Source organism: Anarrhichthys ocellatus, unplaced genomic scaffold, assembly GCF_004355925.1.
Source record: "Anarrhichthys ocellatus isolate YVR2014 unplaced genomic scaffold, GSC_Weel_1.0 scaffold43, whole genome shotgun sequence".
In the NCBI taxonomy this organism is placed as follows: domain Eukaryota; kingdom Metazoa; phylum Chordata; class Actinopteri; order Perciformes; family Anarhichadidae; genus Anarrhichthys; species Anarrhichthys ocellatus.
The window spans coordinates 3,012,230-3,035,420 of NW_022280073.1; the positions used below are offsets into that span (position 1 = coordinate 3,012,230).

Here is a 23,191-nt window from a genome sequence, read left to right on the forward strand (position 1 = left end):
GCATGCAAATAGAAAAATCTCATAATGACATATATGAAGATGAGTGCACATAAAACATTTCAATTAAAGTCACATCTGGTCAGAAATACTTCACATTATGACTCCCAACATATGCAGAACATGTGTCAAAGCTTCATGCTGGTCTTTAATCATTCGTTGTAATTTCAAAAGAATACAAACTGAACACGAAAGAAACATGCTGTACTGTATTTAGTTTGACTCTCCACAACCTCAAGTTCTTCACACAGTTAACAACATAATTGCATTGACTCCCATACAATGTCAATCTTATCTTTCACCATTACTGGCATAGTATTATACGAAAGCTTTGAAACCAGTTTCTAATTCAATCATTTGACCGGTTGTCTTAATGTTTTGTCATATGTTGATATAATCCACGATATTCTCCATTAACTGGTATATTGCTCCTAAACACAAATTAGATTCATAACAATGGGACGTTTTTAAATGAAGTTCAGTTGCTGAGCTCGCTAATGGAACTCTCTTTGTCCTGACTGCTCTCACTGAAGGCTCTCTGAGGTTGTCCTCGTGGTGCTTTACTGCCCCCTAGTGCCGTGTTTTGTTATTACACCAACTATGACTCCCATAATGGGCCAACATAAACTAGCCTCTGACCTTTTTTGTAAATTCCTCTGGTTTTCATTCCGCTTCACTTTAGCTGTGCAACTTTAAACCCATCATTGTCTGACCTGGGATTTATCTGTGTATGGAAACATATATCTTCTAAATCCCTCAACCTTCTTCTTCTCCTGTGTCTGTCAGCCACGTGAAAGACAGCCATCAGAAATATTGTTATCCCTATGATCCCACAGCACACCTCCACTGTAAGCAGTGTAGTCCAACAGCAGATCCCAGAGCAGCCACTCTGCTGTAGGAGTGTGCTGCAGATCAGAGACAATCTGGAAACTATTATGCTGCTTAGCTGCGATGGATCATGTGGAAGGCATGTCCGCTGCTCTGGGTTCTGTCATCATAAACCCCAGGCTGTGTGCGTGAGAACTCCAGCCAACCTCTCCATAAACGCTACACTAATCGTGACTATTGCACCGGCAATGGGAATGGAATTTACAAACGAGTGTCTCTTCCTCTCTCATACCAATACAGTCAAAGAACGACTAGGAAACCATGTCTGTAATAGATAATGCATCATTTACACTTGTTACCTATTGCTCCTCTGACAACCTTCTGATAGACATCAACCACTCACAAACACTTAAGAGTTAATCATTTATAGTTATAGTGTGTTGTGAGTACTGACATCATCACTATTCTTTCTGTATGATCTTTAATGTGTTAGCTTCTCATGCTAACTGCCCTGTTAAATGTTACCTATAAATCCACATAGAAGATGGTAAACTGGGGTTTATTTACTTAAAAAGTGCTGGAGTTAACCTAAAAGCGTATTATTTGTTCTCATCTCTATCCTCGGTGTGTGTTTCAGGTCCTCGGCACCCCATCTGAGGATATCTGGCCTGGAGTTAACTCTTTGCCTCACTTCAAACCAGGTGAGACCTTTCATGACATAAAGTAACTTCCAGCGTTACACACAGTGAATACATGCATGCTGTAAACCTTCATTAACTTCTTTTGAATTTGGGAGTGAGTTGTTCATGATTACTGTCTTGTAGGAATAACATGTATATGAGTAGCTTATGACCAAATCTGGGTAGAAGAACCAAATTATATTTGTTTAAACCGGAAAGGTAATGTCCTTATCTATTAAACTACCATAAATAACTTAACATAATAACAAAAATAAGGTCGCTCAACTGCCAATAACTGTGAAGAAGGTCATTTGGTGTGCAGATGAGAGTGCACTTTAATGTTTCCAAACTAGAATCAGTGTCAGTTTAAACACACGTCTATCCAAAATGTCATCACTTGTATTCCTGTTAGACAACCCAAAAATATAATTCCGTCCTGCTGTCACCAGCACAGAGGCATAATAATTCCCTTGCAGATTGATTGCTAGTGTGCCATTGGTTGAGCTATGTATGCCTAAGGTTGCTTACCACTGGCCAATGACCTACCAGGGACACATTGTTTTACATACTCACCTGACCATCAAAATGAACCAAAAGCTCGCTGTACTCCATAAACGCAAGAGGGCAGCCATGCCCTCTGGGAGCTCATTAGGGCTTTTTAGAGGGAACATGAATAGAGGGACTGCAGATTAGTGTTAGCTGATGGAGGGAGAGAGAGCTGGAATGGAGGAGAGGGGACAGGCGAAGGCGGACATAAAGAGGGTCGGAGTGATGGTGCGGGGTGGCTAGGCATCACAGAGCTGTGTGTCGCCGCCTCCCATCTCCAGTGGCCAATTAGTGACCAACTGTGGTGACTCTCGTGGTCACACGCACGCACAACACATCCAAATGCACTCTCTCATCCTGTGGCCATGGCGACGGTCGGCTCTTGTTTGCCTCTCACACACTGTGAACAGCTGTCTGAGCCACAGACACACACACACACACACACACACACATGGACAGCTTTGCCTGGTATAGCCTCCAAGCATTGCATCTGTTCATGTGATGTCTGCACATCTGATGCTGTCATGGCTGCACTTTCAACAAACACAGGAAGACAAAGAGGATGGACTTTATATATGTATCAGTGATGCGATGTGATATACGTATTTAGAAGAAAAAAATTACATATATATATATATATATATATATATATATCTATATCTTTATTTTTTATTTTTTTGGCAATGATCTTATTGGTTGAAAATAAAGATTACCACATTCAATGAGATTATGATCCAAAGATGCACTTTCACTGTTTGAATGACTTCAAAGTAGATTTAAAGCACCTCTGGAGTTCTTATTTTTCTGCATTTTGAAATCATATAGTTACAGAGCATACCAAAAAGGAAAAAATAACTAAGCTGAAATAAAATAATCAACAAAACAGAGGAGAGAAAAAAGGGAAAGAGTAAATCAAACAACTGATCAAATAACTGTTTGTTTATTCATATAATCAAGAGTGAATACAAGATGGGTTTCTTTTTTATTTAAAACCAAAGCAAAATATCTTATTATTTAAATTATGTGAAAAGGGCGTTACTTCAGCATATTTCATTAAGCCTTTACGTTTTTTTTAAAGTCTGAATATTCCTTTTGGCACCAGTGTCCTAATATATTTCATTAAAATAAAGGTTGTTAGAGGGGTCAGATTCTTGAGCATTCAGCTCTGTGTGTAACACAATAAATGGTTCCGCTTCCTGTTTTACCTGTCCACATGTGACTAAAGTGCAAAGATGTATTTTTATCTTTATATCTTCCTCTTCATTTATTAATAGAGCTAGTGGGCACAGGCCATGACAGGATGGTCACTTGTTTCAATGTCAGAGTTACAATAGATAGACGTTACAGTCAAAACGGAATATTAAAAGAAAAAGGGTTGTTGGCCTTGAGTTTGGGCTATAATAAAAGTATGATGATAACCTGATAACCTGCTGAATCCAAGTTATTTGCAATGTTCCACCATGCTAATATGTATTGATGTGTCTGAATAGATTAGAGCACAGTTTGTTCCATGTCCAGTTTGTCAGATCCACTACATTCCAGAGGCTGCAGTGGGCAGCAGATGGCAGTATTGCGTCAGTGTGGAAAACCTTTCCTGTTTCCACATCACTGAGCTCCTCTGAGCTGACTGTTATCTGCACACTTTTCCAAAACACAGTGACTGCACCACTCCGCTGGTTATGATTCATCACATTCTCTCGAGTGTATTTCATCCCAAACGTTGCTCTTGAAGTTGGATCTCAGACAGGGCCGTGTGGTTGGACCTCAGAGTGGAGGCACTGCTTATTTTTCACATGTTTTGTGGTTATGGAAAGGTTCCACAGATACTTTCCAGTCATATGTTATGCTTTAGCTCCCCACCTATCAGGTCAGACTTTTACACTGCATTCTGTACTAGACCAACGGTATCTGTGAAGTGAGTCTTTGTCATGCCTATTTGATATAGCGGCTAATTGAGTTTCCCTTCAATGTTCATCCACATATCACGGTTTTGTAGCAAAGATGGAGTAGCACCCAGCCGGCTAAACTTCAACTTGGATGTAATATACAGACATTGAATTAAAAGGTGAAAAACAGGAAGAGACCGTCATTCAGTCAGCCTTATCTAAACAGCAAGTCTCATCAAGACTAATGCCAGATTAAAGAGCACAGTGCGAAGTAATACTTGAGTGTAATGCTTTAAAGGGCCAGTGTGTAGCATCTAGGGGATATAATACTAATAATGCGTATGATTTCTTTAGTGTATGATCACCTAAAAAATAATAATTGTTGCGTTGTCGTTAGCTTTGAATGGTTATATCTACATAGGAGCTGGTCCTCTTCATGGAGTCCCCCATGTTGCTCTGCCATGTTTCTACAGCAGCCCAGAATGGACTAATGCCTGGTTCGCACTACACAACTTCAGCCCTGATTCTCTGCTCCCAGACAGATTCTGGAGCTCCTGGACAAAATCCCCAGATCAGAGGCAAATCCACGTTGGCTCTCGCACGTCAACACTCGAGTGCCATGTGCGAACCGTCCAAAGACGTGAGCTGAGAGTCTCGATGGTGCCCGCAGACACATTCCATGTATCTAGCATGTTAAATATCTGGGAGCTTCTCAAGGAGCTACAACCAATGAGAGTGGGAGACACGGGGCTGAGGGGTCTCCTCCTCTGTAGCTGACCTGTGTGAGCTATGTGTTGTTATTACACCTAGGGAGTTGGGTGTTTGCATGAACAAACATATTACACAGCGACTGATCTAGATAGGGGAAATAGTAATGACGTGTGGCAACAGACTATTATGTGAGCATGACATCAGCAAGCACGACTATGACTGTGTCACTTCCTGCGTGTGTTTTCATGATAACACGTGGTTTGGAGACCTCATCAGGGATTTGTCTTGGTGAAAGTCAAGTCAGTCATGTAGTGTGAAAACCACAAGCACGATTGAAACACAATACTCCCGATTACTAGACAACAAGTTGTGTAGTGTGAACAGCACTAGGATCTGACTGCTTTGAAAGTCATGTTTAGTGCATTGCATAGTTCTGAAAATCAGGATTTGTTTTTATTGCAAGACACGAGACAATACATAGACATAACAAGAGGACGACAAGAGCAGTGAGATACAAGCCAGCAAACATATAGTCCGTGTATGGGAGAACAGTGTGTGTGTGTGAGTGCGTGCGTGCGTGCGTGCGTGTCTGGGCCTTTTGAGATGAAATTAAAAAAAACATAAGAAAGTACATAAATGAGGGCAAATTACATAAATTACAAAATAATCGAAAAAATGCTTTTGACATAAACAAAGTCAGGGGCAGTATCGCCCCGTCCACTGGCAGCAAACCATGACCAGGGCACCGCCAGGGAGCTCCAGAACAGGACAGTAGGATCAGTCAGGCCGCCGGGTCAACCGAGTTAAATATTATTATTATTATTTTATTTTTTAAAGACTGATTGGTCCAGCCTTGGATCGCACCCAGACCGTTTGAGGGGGCTGGCCCAGTGCGGGTTTGACATGATCAGAGATTATAAAATAATCTGCAGACTGTCATAATAGTTACAGGATTTGTTTTTGCAAAAATCTAATTTTGATATTCAAATTGCTTTACAGGTGTTCATGGTTCAAGTAAGTAGATTCAAATTCTATCCATCAATCACTTCATGATCCGCCCATCCATCCTTCTGTCCGTGTATTGGTCCATCCATCAATCCATCCGTCATTGGTCTATCCATCCTCTGCCCATTATCCATCCACCTAACCTGCATGTCATTGCACTCTGTGTGAGGGAGAAACCCAATGCAAACACCCCAGAGCCCTCTTGCTATGAGGCAACAGTGCTAACCACTGCACCACCGTGCATCTTCTAAGTCCTAAGTGTTTATAATTTCATATGACCACCACATGCTGCAGTAAATGTCACATTGAAATGTAAATTCAAGAAATTATGAATTTCATATAGAAAATCTTCAACATTGGTTTTTAGTTGTATGTATGGAACGTATTCATTCAAATACAATACAACATACATAGTACATACGTTTTAATGATGGTTTCTAAATGGCAGAAACTAATCTGGATTGATCTGCAAGGATGCCTCTCTGCAGCTCAAGTCTGTTATAATAATAAATTAAACCTCATCCTCCTGTTAAATCCTTCTAGAAGTTAACAGTAATTAAATAGTGTCTAAACAAACATTTCAAACAATAATCTTCATTATTACAAAAAGAAGTGATTACCTGCAATATCTACAAATACATGCCCATCACCTTCCTCTCAGCTCCACACCGTCCCTCTGTTTACTTCACCTCTGGCTTCCAGGAAGCTGTGGCCAGTTCAGACCAGCCCTGGCACTGAACTGGATGACTGGACCCACTGTAGACTGGCTGACAGTTGGGTGGCTGGCTGGTAGGATTAGGCTGGCAGTGTTGGGAGGTGGACTACCTCGCTGGGTGGCTGGCTAGCTTGAGTGGTGGCCAGTCAGTTGGCAGCTCAGCCCGCCTGTATGTCCACATGGCAGTTTTGGCTGAGATTGAGAGAAGAGTGCAGAGCCTCACACACTCACAGCATAATAAACACAGTACATAGTCTTACCAAACTCATATCAAAAGTCTCACAATTTATTGTGATCTGGCTTTGGAGTGGAAGTACATAGTTTATACAGTATTACTCATTGAGAAGAGCCACTCCTTAATTTGGAGATGATTAATCAGATATACGAAGGAACACTCATTGCAATACAATGTCAACTAATAGTCATATTTAAAGATAATCCTTCCAGAAGTTAACAGTAATTAAATAATGTCCAAACAGTCATTTTAAAGATTAACCATCACTGTTGCAAAACAAAGAGATTACCTGCAATATCTACAAACACATGCCCATCATCTTCCTCTCAGCTCCACACCGTCCCTCTGTTTACTCCTACTGTAGCAGGAACCACCACAGAAGAGGTCTGGAATTTATGTTTCTCTCAGTCCGTCTGTGGACAGACTCATCACCTTATCTTTTTAGTCCTTTTTTGTATCAACCAGTTTGTGCGACTAAGATGGACTATACTATTTTTTGTTAATTTAAGGTTGACGTTTTATGCAGGATTTACTAATTTATTTGAATAAAACAACTCTGTGGTTGAGTCAACACCATGATTTTCATATAGTGATGATACACAGTACACACACTGGTTCCAAACAAATACATGTCCATCACTAACAGAGGGATTCACTGCATTCCATAAATGGAACTGCCCTTACAAAGTACGAGTTACATGCAGTATGCATTCAGTTGGGTAATTCTACTTCATCATAACATAGCACCTTGAACTTGCTCATGTATCTGCTGTGCAAAGGATTGTGGGTCAGAATAGCCTGAAATGCTTGCTGGCTTGCAAACTGCAGAATGTGAACAAATGTAGTAGAACATCCTGGTATTTTTGACATACTGCATTTGACATTTATGTATTGGGACATACTGAATCTTTTAAATAAATTGGTAGTATTGGAACACAACGCTTTTCACTTTTTTTTCACTTTCAGTTTCCCTTTTTTCAGCAAAAAAACTGTTTTCAGTCACTAATGAACTCCTATTAATTTCATGCTGCCGTTTCCCAAGTGCTCTTAAGTTACTATCTCTTCCTGCAGATACTTTTTGCATATGTTTTAAATCAAAACCTTTGGAGGAATGGAAGCGATGTGCACTTTAAGCCACTGTCAGGTTTTCTATATGAAAATATCTCACAATAAATGAGTTTTATTTTGATAGTTAACACTGATTGGAAAAACAGGCTAATTGCAAGGAACAAAATAAACTCAGTGAATGATAAGTGTTTTTGAAAATTACGTTATGTGATAAGGTGATAAACCAATGCAACATTGAATTGACAGATTTTTTTTTTTTTTAATAATAAGGTTAGGCTTGATGTCTGTATCAAACAGACCAGCATGTGTGTAACGTTAAAGTGATGACAAATGACTTGATTATTTGTTTGTTGTCCACTTCTCATTACAGACCGCTTTACAGTGTACAGCGCTAAGAAGCTCAGACAAGCTTGGAATAAGTAAGTGAACCGCTCAAATACGAGTTCAGTGTGTGTGTGAGTGAGTGTGTGTGTGTGCGTGTAGTGTTATGTCATGGGGTGTTGTAGCTGACACACTATTACCCTCGTTCCTGTCTTTAGAGGCATACTCCCATGGGTAGTGAACACACTCTTTACACATTCTTTGCAGCTCACATGCTCTCCCTCTAGCGTTCTCCCTTCCTGCAGCATATGTGTGTGTGATTCCGCTCTGGACAACAGACGCATATGGCAGGAAGAGGTCATGGTGGCACTGTCGGGGGCTGGTCCCAGATGTGTGCCACTGTGTGCCCCAGGCATACATCTGGAGGGGAGGCCGCAGAGGGCAAAGGGGAGTTTCTCTCTTTTTCCACAGGCGGTTTTAAAGCAGCACCAGGCAAGTGATCTATGTAAAACTCCACTTGTCTAATCAGCTGGAATCACAAAGTGTAGCTGCTTCAGCGAGGATCCATCCCCGCTGACTGGACGCTTCATACCTGTGTTCCTCATGTGATTTATAATAATCTCTGTCCTTAATCCCATTTACAACACACATTTGTGAACATGATGTGCCAAAAAGGACATCTCTGTATGAAGCTGAATCTTATGTTTCGTTGCGTTTTTAATTCCTGAGATTTTGGGTTTCATGCTGCACACAGAAAGAGAGCAGCTTTCTGGTACCCCGGAGTTGTAATGTAATGATTTAATTGATACGATTGTTTGTTTTGTATATTTTATGAATATTAAATCAGGTATCAACAGTTGTAAGATAAAAGTCTCTCTGCTGTCATATAAAAACTTTGCAGCTCCAATTTCTAACAACTGGGAATAGAGAATGGATGGAGATTATTCATTATTGTGCATCCAGCATTTAAAGAAGTCTATTGAAAACATTTGATGCCATGTTAAAAGCAGAGTATAGTGAGGTGGATTTTTACCCTCCCAGTCTTTTGGCCCTTTCTCCAGGAGGAAATAAAAATGTGAGGAAAGAAAGTGAGGTGGAATGTTAATGACCATCACTTCCTCTCTGCTGCCTTTTATCACAGGCCAGGGAGCGATGAATTTGATATGAACCTAGACACTCACTTTGTCTCTGCCCTGAGAGTTGGCTCACCCTCTCCTGCTCTCCGGTTCCTGCTCTCTGCTTTCTGCTCCCTGTCAGCCATTTTGTCTCTCTGTTTCTCCTCATTCAGCTGAAACAATGTGAGTGATTGATGCAGCTTTTCGATGTGCTTTTGAACTTTGACGAGTAACCTTAACCAGGTGTTTATTATAGTGGCCATGGCGACGCAGGTCTCCAAACCCTGATCTTTCCCTAAACATAACCGGATAACAAAACCAGAGTCATGTCACATCGTAAAACACATGTATCTGTAACAGCTTTGTTCTCACTGAGCAGCAAAGACACAATCACAACTTTATGCATCAAAACTTGATACATTTGAAAACGCTGACTATGATCAAACATGTTGATATCTGCTTTCAATAACCTACATCGGTGGACTGCCACTGAATGCAGAATGTGACCACGATGAAGTTGCATGCTAAGGCCTGTTTGCCCATGTACATTTCCAAGTTGCCTTCACAACACCCTCATCGTTAAATGAGTCGGACGTGGTGAAAGCTCTTCATAGGATGTTTTTAGTAGGGCAACAATTAACATTTTTAATCGCGATTAATCGCATTGTTTTGCGCAAAGTTCAATAATGAATTCAAAAGTAGTGTATTGCGCACTTTTATTTTAAAAGTACTGCTATATGAACATAAGTGCAATAACGTTTGGTTTGCAAACACTTTAAACAAATAAGGTTATTTTTAACAGCAGTATTCCCTTTACACAGTAGCAGCCATAATACAGTTAGAATGATTCTGACAATAGATATTCAGCTGGTGTTCACAACTTTATCTTCATGTGTGTAATAGATGCAATTTGAAATATACTTCTTGAAAACTGCAAACCTATCTACGTCATGTTTTTTATTTTTATGTTTGTTAAATTCTCAGTAGCGATAACTAAATGATATGCTTATTATACATATTACAAACAAAACAACTTTAAAAACTCTAAAATAATTTAAATGAATCATTTCTTTTTTGCTTTTTTTTTGGTATTTTGGTCACACATATGCAACGCTGAGTACCGTAATATGTGTGGTATTCGTTATAAAGGTACGTTGGTACATAGAGGGTGATAAGAAGCTGTACTTGGAGGGACTTAGGACCCAGGGGAATGTAGGTGAAGCATGGAACCTGGAGGGAGTCTGTACCTTGGCAGTAACCTGCATGTGGAAGTTATGCTAATAAAGAGTTGCAGTTAAGAGCAGTTTGTTCTCACGTGCTTATATGTTCATTTAAAAACACGACAATATGTATTTTGATATTGTCACGATCCTGTAACGAGACGATCGAGCGTGTGTGTGTGAGACAGGAGGGACCGACGGTGACGGAGTCAAGGGGGGTTCCGGACCGGGCGTGTCACCCGGGGGGGGGCAGCAGCAGCAGGAAGTGACGCCACACAAACACAGCTGTTCACCGCTCGCTGCCCGGTTCTTGTGTTAAAAATGTCCGCTTAATAATAAAATAAAACTGCGTTAACGCGCGATACAATAATTGACGCCGTTAATTAATGAATGCGTTAATAACGCGTTAACTTGCCCAGCACTAGTTTTTAGATAAAAGACAAAAAGGCTGTCTTCCAAAAACAGCTCCTGCTGCAGCTTTGCCCCAACAAAAACACTGGTCTGCCACTTTCTGTGGTGGTGGTGGTGGTGGTGGTGTGTGTGTGTGTGTGTGTGTGTGTGTGTGTGTGTGTGCGCACCGGGTCCTCGGTGCAGTTTTCTGATAGAATACCGTGGAAAAGCACTCGCCATGCACCGCTGAAGAAGGAATGCTTCTCTCTGCCGTGAATGTGCCAGCACCTGGAGCTGTTTGATAGTTTTAGGAGATACGATCGATCTCACTACAGATGTGCACTTAGTCACTCGGCCTAGCTGACAGCAATAGCACGAAGGAATGTGCACCTATTGTACATCGACACTTCTCAAAGGCCAGCATGCTCATCTCCAGGTGATTTCACACCTAAACATATCTACCTGTTTGTCCTGATTCCTGCAGAGAAACTACAAAGCAAATCCTTTAAGTTAAATTTAGCATTTCATTTTTATAAAGTTAGGGAGATGCCAACAAGACAGATGAATGACTTTTGAGTCCTTTTTTTTCAGCCCCTCCCTATGTTTTGGCTTTAACCAATCAACCAACCAACAAACACTGGATGGTCTCCATATTGATGTTCCCAAGAAGATGAAAATGTTGATTCGGCCTGCTTATCTTTCCTCTTGTGCTATAATTAGACCAAAATTGATTTTACTGAAGAATTAAAATCGAATAGAGATAAAATGTACTGGGCACGTTCATGCTCCCCAGAAGACAACCCCTTCCATTTTAGACACTCGATGCATTGTTTTATCTCTTAATGTCTTCTAATGTTATATTCCTGCATAGAGCCACATAAGCCCTCCAAAATAAACAGACTAACTTTCTGGAAATGTTCAGTTTAGCTGGTCTGGTATAGAAGTGGTCTATGGGAGAAGGGGTGGTGCACTATTTAGAGCAGGGGTGTCAAACTAATTTTCACTCCGGGCCACATCAGCATCATGGTTTCCCTCAAAGGGCCGGTTGTAACTGTAAGACTGTATAACTGTAACTACTCCTAACATATTGTCAAATAACTGTCTCTGCTTTTGATTATTGTTTATTCAAGTGTAAAAATATTGTACATGCAGTTATATAAATGTAAAATGATATTTAAGCACATTTCTGTTATTATAACATAAATGATTTTAATTTAGGGTTAAGAAACCCACATTACTCTATCAAAGATCAAACTTTTAAAGAAAATAACAAATATCATCAAACAAGTTATTACATTAACTTTGTTCAAAGCTATTTTTGTCACCTCTCTGCATCACTAATGTCCCTCCCTGCCGTCGTCCCGTGCATGGCAGCTACATCCAAGAGCTCCTCACTGACAGTCAGGTCTGCCTTGAGCCTCTTACAAACATTGATAGATGATGTATCTCGTCTCTTAGCTAGCTGTGTTGTTAGATTGCCTGCTAGTTCCTGAACTCGGTCTGCGATGGTGTTTCTTCACAAACTGACATTTGTAAAAGTCTGTATCTGGTCGGAGCACACCTGCTCACATACAGTACCTTTAGCATGCACTGGGCTGTAGCTTTTGTAAATATATTGAATAGAATATATATATATATGAATTGTATCTTTCATCACCGACACGCATCAGAAGACAGACCCGTTTTTGTCCAGACATGTATTCGCTTTCCCATCTTAAATTACATTTTCTTCCCTCTGCATCAATTTTTCTCTTCGTGGACATTTTGGGATTATTTGTTGATCTTTTTCAACTCAATCACTTGTTGGAAAACCGCTTTACGGGCTGTCCACCTGTTTTAAAAAAAAAAAGGTAATAACTAATTAACCATATTGTTACCAAGTGACTGTTAGGAGGACAAGTAATCAATGTCCAGCCACGGTGATAATACTTCACAACATGCTATCTCATAATTTCAACTTTCTATCTCATAATTTCGACCATGGGGATATTTTTATTTTCAAATCTAACTTTTAATTTTTTTTCCAAAATTTAAAAAAACCAAAAAAAAAACACTTTTTTTTTTTTGCTGGTGGATTCGCGTGGCGGGCCTTGAGTTTGACGTGGCGGGCCTTGAGTTTGACACGTGTGATTTAGAGCATGGCTTGTTGCGAGTTGGGCCTTGAAGTGTACAATGTTGTGGGGGGGATATGGAACCGAGGCAATTAATAGAATCCAAAGCATCTCAGATAGATTGAGCTTGATGGTTGATCATTGATTTTGAAATACTGAGCTTTTCTATGAGCGAGGGACCAGTACTTGCCTCTCACTCATTACCACCGTTGAAGTGCCCTTGAGCAAGGCCCTCCGGTAGACTACAACCAGTTCTCATTCCCAACTCGTTACATATGGACACTTAGTCAGGACCACTTGGCGTCCCTTTTTAATGCACTGGATAGCCCACACCTAACTTTGACGCTCCACTACGCTCACAGTTTTAAACATGTTGTTAACTTTGTGAATTCATTTAAAACTACTCGGTCAGGTTTGGGCAAATACACACTTGATTAGATTCAGGAAAACATTGTGGATTTGGTTAAAATAAGTATATTTGTAAGTAAGTTAAACAGCAACGTATGGGCAACACTATCATATAAGTCACTTTTTACACACTCCAAACACAACTATAGACTACTAGTATAAGCATCTAGAAAATGTGGCATAAAATCATGAAATCCTGGGCAGAAATCGGCGTTATGTCTGCCTCAAATCAATATTTTCACCACGAAGCTAGCAGCTAGCCGGCTAATCCTGTGGAAGGGGGGGTCAACCCACCCCGGGCCAGCGGTCAGACTTTCGGCCAATGGAATTTTACGCACGGGGAGACGCGGCACTTCTTTCAACTTTACTGGCTGAAACTTATGTCAATCAACACCAAATTCGACACACGCCTTCCTGAGACTCTGACGCGTCGAAGGAGGGCTTATTGACTGAAATCGACCGATGATAGGCTGAGCTACAGCGCCATACACACACAGGGACTGAGAAAATCCTATGGCTGAGAGCCAGAGACAGGCTCTGATGATGTCAGGAATCTCAAAATGATTCCTAACATCTGTATTTGGATGTATTGAATAATATGAGTGATAAAAAAAGTGAAATATATAGTTATATAATATATAAAATTAGAATAGAGCATGAGAGAGAAATGAGCATTCGGCTTGAAATTCTGTACTCAGACCTCCTATTATGCTGGCCTGCTTCACTCAATCTAAGTAAAATTAGCTTAGAGAGACCACAACCCTGTTGTGCTATGACACAGGAGTATTTGTAGGCTTCACTCTGCAATAATTCCAAAAAAAGGTTCAATGAAAGTGCTTTTTTTTCAGGCGAACCTGGAACTTTTTCAACTTGAGCTGTGCCATAAGTGTATCAGTTATTAACCAGTAACATATACACAATATTTACACAATTGAACACATCTCACAAGTGTTACCTGTATAGACCATCAAAATTATTAAAATAGACCTTGTAGTTTGGGTAGTTTACTCTCTTGAGTATGGCTATGCAATTTTCGAGCAGAGGGCTAAAAATAGGGCTAGTAGTTAAAAGGTTAATCCGGAAAAAAAACTGGACAGATCCACAATACTGGCGAACAATAAGGCTATTTTCCGAACAATATTTTCAGGGGTGCTGAGCCAGAGTGCCCCCAAATGGGGGAGACTCGTAGCCAGAAGGTTAAGTAACCAACAAAAATAAGACAAAGTTCCCTTTTGAATCCACGCAGGACACAAACAGCGGTCTCCATGGTGAAAGTCCTGTGTTTCTTTGACCCGTCCAATAAAAACCTACCTACTCGGCTTTATCAGAAAAGATGTTAGTCCTTAATTACATTGTCTTCTTTCTCGATCGCCAGGTGATGTGGTGGTTAATTTTTGCACTGTGATCTGTAGCTTTAGCTTCTATCCTTATCTTTTTAACCTCTTTTCAATTTGATATCCTGGATATACCTTAAACTAATTCTGCTTCTCTCTGAAATCACTTGTTTTCAAAAAGTTACATAATATCTCTTCAGGGAGTGCAGTTAGTGACAGTGTGGTAGCTCTGACAACTCGGTGGAGTAGCAGCGGGGGGCGGGGCTTAGCAAAGGGTAAATTCAAACAAAATCCTCTCACTGTCATTTTGTGCCACCAGTGGTTGAATTCATATCAACTGCTTCAAACTGAAGATCCAGCATCAGCATTGGCCTTAAAAGCCCATATCATTAAAACAGTGATGTAGGAGGCCTTTTTCCATTAGTATAGTTTCCCACAAGTCTTTATACTTTGCAGTGGAATTACACTGGATGATCCATCTGTATGATGGATCATACAGAAGTGGCAAGAAGAGGCCCTGATGGACTTCATTAACTATACCTCTGCCTCTTTGCTTAGTGGCGTTGACGAGTCGAACAGAGACTTATCCTCCCTCTGTCTCTCTGCTGATAAGTCGAGCTGAGATCCCCATTGAGAGCCATGGGAGTGGCTGTCAGAGTGCTTGACTAGGGAGCCAACCATGAGAAGCTTGCAGAACATGAGAGGCACACTCTGAGCACTGCGAACGGCGGGGCTGGCGAGCTGTGTGGAATAACATCATGTTTATTTAATGCAGTGGATGCCTAATTACTGACTGAATTTGTTGCTCTTCGTTTATTTTCAAAGTCTTTCTCCCCGTCGGCGCTGCGATGCAGGCATGGTTCAGCAGTTCAGTGACTCCCAGTACGAACGCACACATGCACATGCACACACACGCGTTTACAAAGCTCCGGCTTTAATGAACACTTTGTGTTTCTCACGGTGACCCAGTCGCCATGTGCGAGGCAAGCTCAAAGGAGCAAGGTGTAAGCATGTGTGTGTGTGGGTGCTCTCTTGCGTACGTGCCTGTCTAAGAAGGTTTTTTCCTCGAGTCAGCAAACCTTCAGCATAATTAAGAGACTTGTTTTTTGTTGTCAGCAGCTCTGTGACTTGGAGGAAATGTGTGTTTCTTTCTCAGAGGGATGAATGAATGGTATGATAGGTAACTCTAGGCTTGATCTGTAGAAGTAGAAGCGGTTGCCTGTTTTCTATTGATGCATCTCTGTATATACTGTGTGTGTGTTTGTATGTTTCTGATCATATGTGTTTGTGTATGTCAGGGTGGGCTACGTAGACCATGCCGAGGAGTTGGCTTCCAGGTTCCTCCAGTGCTTCCCAAAGAACCGTCTGTCAGCCCAGGCGGCGCTGAACCACGAGTACTTCAGCAACCTTCCTCCACGGCTCTGGGAGCTGCAGGACAGTACGTAACACAACATGTACACCACCCGTCTGTGCTGGCAGGACTTTACTTGAAGTAGTGCATCATAAGTGCATTTTATTATTTTATTCTTGCCGCACCTCCCCAGGGGGCCAGCAGAGAATTGTATAGTGGGTAGGAGGGAGAGAGGTGAGGCAAAGATACTACATGAGGTCAAAGGGACAGGTGCATGATGGTGTTGATAAAACGTATCCTCGTACTTTGTATGATATCGTTTTCCTACGAAAGTCCAGCAACACATGTCAATTTCCACTTGTTATGCTGCGTTCACACCAAACGCGGCTCAAATTATTCGCGCGAGTAGATTACATACAAAGTCTATGCACAGACGCGATGAGACTGGCGCGGCGCGAATTTGCGATGCATGAGTTGAAATTTGTCAACTTCGGCAAAATATTCACGTTACGCCCTGGCACCTTGACAGTCAGAAAGCTCTCTGTCTCTCTATGGCTTTGACTCCGTCTCTGTTTAGTTTTTCCCTCTGCTCCTCCCCTACAGTATCCTTCTGCTCTACTCTCTCTCTCTGTCTTTGTAAAGAAGGCGGTGAGCAGCAACCCCGGGTTGTTTTTGTTCACTCAGAGAAAGCCTCTGTTACTATGTGGATGCCGTAGGGACAGTAAGTCCAGCCGGACCTCTGCTGGCCGCAGAAACATGCGCAGTTTGTTTTTCTATCGTCTAGAGCTCACTGAGGCACTCGGTAAACCTCAGAAATACGTCTTACCTTTCAATACATCTACATTTTAGTTTGTTCTCGAAATGGTCACAGCTAACTTTATATGTTAAAATCAACTCTATTTGTTCCTGGATTATGCATATTTTTTTGCTGTTGTAAAAGTGTTCATCAGTTCATCTATAAAGTTCAATTCAATTCAATTTTTTTATTCAGGTTGACATTACTAAAACTGTTCTATGTGTTCACATTGCCTGGTGTTTATGTGTAGTTTGGAACATGTATTTGTAAATTACGCACAAATTGTACACCTTTGTAAATTTCGAGATCAAGAAATGTTGGTGACCGTTTTGAGATCAGTCTCATGCCAGAGATTTGAATTAACATTGTTTTATGCTTCAGCCAAAGCTTCACAGTAAGGCTGTATTTCAATTAATCCTACAGAATTAGGTTATTGAATGAAGATATGTCAGAGATGACATGTCCATATTATATGACACGCTACATACATAACCAATCCCATAAGCTGTTATTCTGACATGGTGGCAATTTTAATGGAGAGTTCAATTTTTTTAAATTCCTACCGATTAGGATTTTTCAGCATTATTAATCCTGTTATCAGCCCCCAGCAGCTTGTCATGTCTGAAAAGAATCAGAGAGCGGCGGTCACTAAGAGAGGGAAAGAAGAGAGATAGCTCATTTAGATTCTTGTCATGCTCGCTCACTCTTTCTCTCTCCCTCTCTCTCTATTGTCGCTTTATCTCTCTCTCTGATTCTCTCATCTCTGCACGCACATGTGACACACGCAAAGCAGTAGAGCCACCGAGGGAAGAATGGAAGTGACTTAAAACAGTTTCCTAAAATGAGGACAGGAGTGGATAAACACAAAGTATCCTCCTTGTGTGTGTGTGTGTGTGTGTGTGTGTGTGTGTGTGTGCGTGTGTGGATTTGCCACTTGCAGTTTTGTGGGGGAAGGATGTGTCAAAATTATGCAAATGAGAAATGAATGTAGATAAAGAACTGGCTAATTACTCCAGCTGTGAGTGTTTGACTACAACCACAGCATGGTAATCATGTTCCTCCGCCAGGGGAGACTGGAGCCACTGTGAGCAGCCCAGTGAAAGCATGACACTCCGCTCATAACACCCAGTACTGCCAGTAACCACGGAGGATGTATGGCCAAGGAAAAAACATCTCAGAGATGGTGGAGAAATTGATGAACCTTTCACGTAAATGTCCCATGTTATCCCTGCGGGGATGAAGCGTATGTTCTCTATGGCCAACTGTGCACTCTATTGTCATGTGTATTATGGGTTTATCCAGACAATACCCAGACAGATTACCATGGACAATGGCAGAATTATTGAGACAATAAGAGCTCCTGAGGTTGCTGTTACTGTGTGGATTGGATTGTGACATTTTTAATTTAGATTTCAGTGAGAGTGTGTGGGTGTCTGGCAGTACAAGAAGTGAGAGCAAAGGCCTTAGGGGCCTCTATATAAGTCTCTCTGGACTTATATACTGTAGATCTGTAAGTGAAAGAAAAGAAAGTGCCCAGACAGAGCAGTCCGTTTCCCCTGCTGCTTTTATTTCCTACTTAGAGAGGAGGATGTGCTCTTCCCACATTGAGCAAGTATTTCAATCCATTTGCCTCCAATAGGAATTAGTGCTGAATAAACAACTTTGTATCCCTATTGTTGCCCAGAATAGAATCAGAACCACAATGAGCCAATGGAATAGATTAGTGGGTATTTTCCTCACCCTGAATTACTATTTCATATCTTTCTTTAATGGTATCCTCAGTGTTCACCAACTTGAAAACTCAGGATAATATCACAATGTTATGGCCAACATTTTTAATGATTCCAGCTTCGTTGGCAACTTAGAGACACCGTCAGTTTGGGCTAGCTGGATAACCTTAGATACTACGATACCGATGAGCCTTTGCCAGATGGGTTTTCAATCTGTGAGGCACGCCTCCCCAAGGCAACAGCGTCCCGCTGCAGAGCTCCAGGCTCGGTCACCACCATCACAAGGACCAATGGTGGAACATCACATGTGTGATCACGTCTGTTATGGTTGAAAATCATGTGTTAATCACTCCTCCTTGAAAGGATGTATATTGATCTAACTTCTAAATTAGGTAACATAACACAACAACGTGTCCTTATCAAGCAGTTCCTACGAAAAGTTACTCCTCATGTTTCGTGCGTTTACACGAATACGGTCATTTCAAAATAAACTTCCTTCTCTGCAGGAAAATCAGTTAGGTTCAGTCAAGAAAACTACTTAGTAAGGTTTCGTAAAAGATCGCTGTTTGGGTTAAAATAGTCACGAAATGCCATAACTTGTGAAACATACGTGACAAAAACGTCAACGTTGACTTCTCGTTTCACAACGAACAGCTGTCCCCTGACTGAAAGATCGTAGTTTGTTGGACCCATCCACCCCCTCTCACGCCCTCCCTGAGTGTGATTCAGCTCTATACTTCTTCGTTCACAATTACGTGGATACTAAAGGAAATAACTTCATGGGATATCTACGAATCTAGCTTTTGCTCCGAATCTTGGATGAGGCCAGTCTGAACAAAATAACTTGGACTAAACTCAGGGCCGTGCATTTTATACCTGGGCCTTCACTGCTGTCCTCATTATGACGCCACAGCTACGGTTATTAATTGTTTCGTGTAAAAATGAAGCTCAACACCTACAAATACACTAACTGCAGAGTGCAGATACATGAATACGCCGAGAGTGTGTCTCCTCTCTTCTCTGACTGCAGCTGGGACTGCTGCGCACTACTGTGAGAGTGAGCTGTGAGTGCTTTGGGGCGGCGGAGGGGCTCACGGCAGCACCCGCTGCTCGTTCAGGACAGTGCAGAACGTACGTGCTTTCACGTCAGAGTCAAAACACCAGAAAAGTCTCCAACAACAACAGAAGAAGTCGCTAGATTTGTCGCTAGTAGCTTTTGACAAAAAAGTCACCAAGAGGGTTTGGAAAGTCGCCAGATTTAGCGAGAAAATCGCCAAGTTGGCAACACTGGCACCGGCTAAATATGTCCCCAGCGCAACATTGGATGTAACAATAGTTCCTATCACATATAAAACCAAACAAAAATCCATCTTCATGAAAACAAGTTGTACAAATAATAATATATAAACAAGCATATTAAAGCTACTGCAGATGTAAAAACAAACGCATTTAACTTACCAGAGCTGCTGTTAACTATTTAAAGACAAAGTCCATCCTCCTTTCTTTGATTACAAAGAGTTCAATCTCACGGTTGTTCAGTACATCCGTGCGTTTTAGTTCCAGTAAGAATTTCTTCTCGATTCATGGACGCCAGTGAAGACAGTCGAGCCTCCCCAGTTGTATTTCTTGAATAGGTTTTAATACGTTTGAGGGCTGAAAATGTCCGCTCGACAGAGGCAGCAGATTTTGGGATTGTCACCACCCAACATGTCACGCTAGCCCACTGACCAATCACGTACGGCTAGGCCAGCTAGAAGGCGCTGACATGTCAAAGAATACGCCCAACATGTCAAACTAAAGATCTGATTGGTTGAAGACTATGACAATCAACAATATCGTCCCCATTCACTTAAACTGCAAAGGGATTCACTTGTGAGTCTGCAGGTCTCAGGCCTCTCTTCTTACATAGAGACACAGAGGTGAAATCTGATTGGATAAAAGCTCTACTTAAAACAAGCTGCACTGGAAGCAGAGCAACTGAGGAAGACAGTAGCTGTGTGCAATGAGAAAATAAGATAATGGGAAAAAAAAAAGATTATAAAATAGCTATAACTTTGTGATTCTGTCTAGGCCAGTAGAGAAGGCCTTGCTGGCCCTGATGGCCCACCACTGACTAAACTCCAAGGCTATTCGAGTGCATTTGATAGATAGGCAAGAAAGAGTCTTTTACCAAAGCCTGAAAGGATTATGGGTTAGTTCAGGTCATGGGAAGCCCCAGGTTTTAGCTTTACTTCCTACAGTGAAAAGGGGCTAATATATGACATAACAGGAACCGATGAAACAAATGACCTTCTTTCTTTAAAACATTTCACACGCAAGGGTCACATCGCTTATAGTATTTTCCATGCAACTTCCTGTGCAACTATGTTTAGCGGTTATGTTGCCGGTGAGAGCCTGAATATGTCTCAGTTCATATCAATGTTCCAAACATATTCCAATTTAAGAAAATCAAATGTTAAAATGTAACTTAAAATACCTTTAAAAATACTTCTTTCTATGACAACAACATTTAAAAAGACTCCCGCTGCAAAATAAATATTCATGTATTCACTTCTTAATAACCATTTCTGTCTTGAACAACTTATTCTGAAATGTTCGTTTTCCTGTCAGCCTGCGCGCTTCTAATCTGCCTGCGTCTTCTCCCCCCGCAGTGTCTTCTATCTTCACCGTACCAAATGTCAAGCTGCAGACAGAGAGCGGGGACAGCATACAGGTGTGTGCACGAAGGAACAGCCATGGCAAGGCATCCTCTGGCAGCAAACACTGACCTGAGGCAGCATCCTGCACACGATTGCCTGACAGGTACGTGCTCATTACCATGCAAGAAGAAGAGACATGAAGTGTGGTGTAGCTAAATCTACATTTTAGTTTGATATTCATGTTCACATGAAATAGCATCCCCTTTGCAAAGTAGAGTGTAGGCTAACGGTGCCTTGCATCATAGTTCCCCACATTCTGACCTTGAAAAAGAAGAAGAATGTGTTTCTGTTTTTAATTCTCAGGGCTGAGAGCATGCTGACAATATTCTGGGTTGTGTGGATTAGCCTGCATTTGGCTGTTTTAACCATTCAGAGATTCTTATAAATGTGTAAACAAAATGGGGGGAAAATGTGCTCATGATGTTCAAACAGAACAAAAATGTTATTTTAAAGTGTCCTCGTCAATCAATTTCTTAAAAAATGGAACGTTTTTTCTACTTTTTTTTCAATATCATTATTGTATAATACAATAGAAATGCATACATTCAACAAACAAGACATACTGACAATGACAAAAAAAGAACAAACAGCCTTACAAAAAAAAAGAGCAACAGCAGCAGTGAATTTACTAAATGTGGTTAGTATGTAATTATTCTATTGCTATTGGGAAACCGGTCCTTTACAACCACATCAGTTGAGTACCTCTAAACACATGTCTCTCAAATGGCAAAATGCACTTAAGTGTTTAATGCCACGCTAAAATATCAATGGTTTAACTATTAATGTAATATTGTGAAGCATGCAGCAAACAAAGCCGCTCCAAGAATGCACCAGCACCTACGTCCATAATTGGAGTCTAATCCCAGTAAAAAGGTGGGTTTGGAGGTCTATCCTGAATACTCTCTTCATCTCAATTTAGATAAACTGACTGTAGGTACCACAGCTGTACCACATAGATTTATATTGAACAGCTGGGGTTACATGTCATCATTGAATGATCTTGTATTAGGTTTTATAGGATTTGTTAGTGTAATTTTCTTTGTATTCAATAAAATGTTTTGCCACGTCATCATGAAGATGGAACCCAAAATCTTCCTTCCAAGATGTTTACTATTGACAGTAGGGATGTTAACAAACATTTCTTCATAAATATAACAGATATTTCTTCCGTAAAGCTTACAATAGTATCTTTTCCAAGTGATTGTAGAAACTACTTTTATATATTGTCAAGGACTGAATTTAACTCCTAAATTGAAAATTGTTGAAAAATTGTTCATGAAGAAAGGTCAAGTTCTACTTTTTAACAGTGTAAAGAAAAGAGCAGAAAACAAGTTGATTCCCTGGAGTTTTCCATTTTAATTAATTTTCCGTATTTTCTACATAGCAACCCCATTTAAAAGCAAATACATATGTTGCAAAATATTTTGATTGAGACAATAGACTGTAAAATGGGAGCCAGTTTCTGTCAGGTAAAGGAAAAAATAGATTCAATCTTAGCAATAAATAAATATGTAAAAAACGTGCCACTAAAACATCTTAAAAGTCAAATTAGCTTTGAAAAGTGGAAATACGATGCAATAGTGATATAGCACTAGAAAATAGACCATAACGTGTTTAAAAACAATGTTATAATGCACCTTGGGCTTCGATTGTGCATATTTGATCATTAGCTGTTCAGTTCATCAAGTAGTCTCATTGACAGCTCTCTCAACGTCTCTGCGTCCCGCCAAACCGCCCCGACTTTTCTAACACTGATGACGCCATGAGATCTGTGCCGTGTGCACTGAAGCAGAGAATGCAGTAATAGATGGAGGAATGGCTTTGAGTGGGCAAGGAGGGTGTCCCATTCTTTAGAGGCCGGGGTCTCATTCACCACTCGGATAAAGCTGCACTATTTGCATGTAATAAGAGGTGCAGAGGCCAGCCACGGGGATAATGGCTGTCCTAATGATAGACTGGATTGTGAGGGCCAACACAGGGCCGCAGCACAGCGCTGTGGAGCACAGTACATCTGTAATTACTGACAGGTGCAAAATCAACTCCGC

General features: G+C 40.9%; 1 protein-coding gene across 1 annotated transcript in view; it reads left to right on the top strand.

The window, feature by feature from the left end:
• The window catches only part of LOC116395076 (cyclin-dependent kinase 14-like), a 111,745-nt gene that overhangs the window by 44,698 nt on the left and 43,856 nt on the right, over positions 1–23,191 (top strand). The window contains exons 4-8 of the mRNA XM_031868608.1: positions 1,463–1,526; positions 5,648–5,662; positions 8,042–8,090; positions 15,869–16,008; positions 21,099–21,249. Coding sequence (XP_031724468.1) covers positions 1,463–1,526; positions 5,648–5,662; positions 8,042–8,090; positions 15,869–16,008; positions 21,099–21,214 — 384 coding nt within the window. The 3' untranslated portion in view covers positions 21,215–21,249. The remainder of the gene's footprint in view (positions 1–1,462; positions 1,527–5,647; positions 5,663–8,041; positions 8,091–15,868; positions 16,009–21,098; positions 21,250–23,191) is intronic.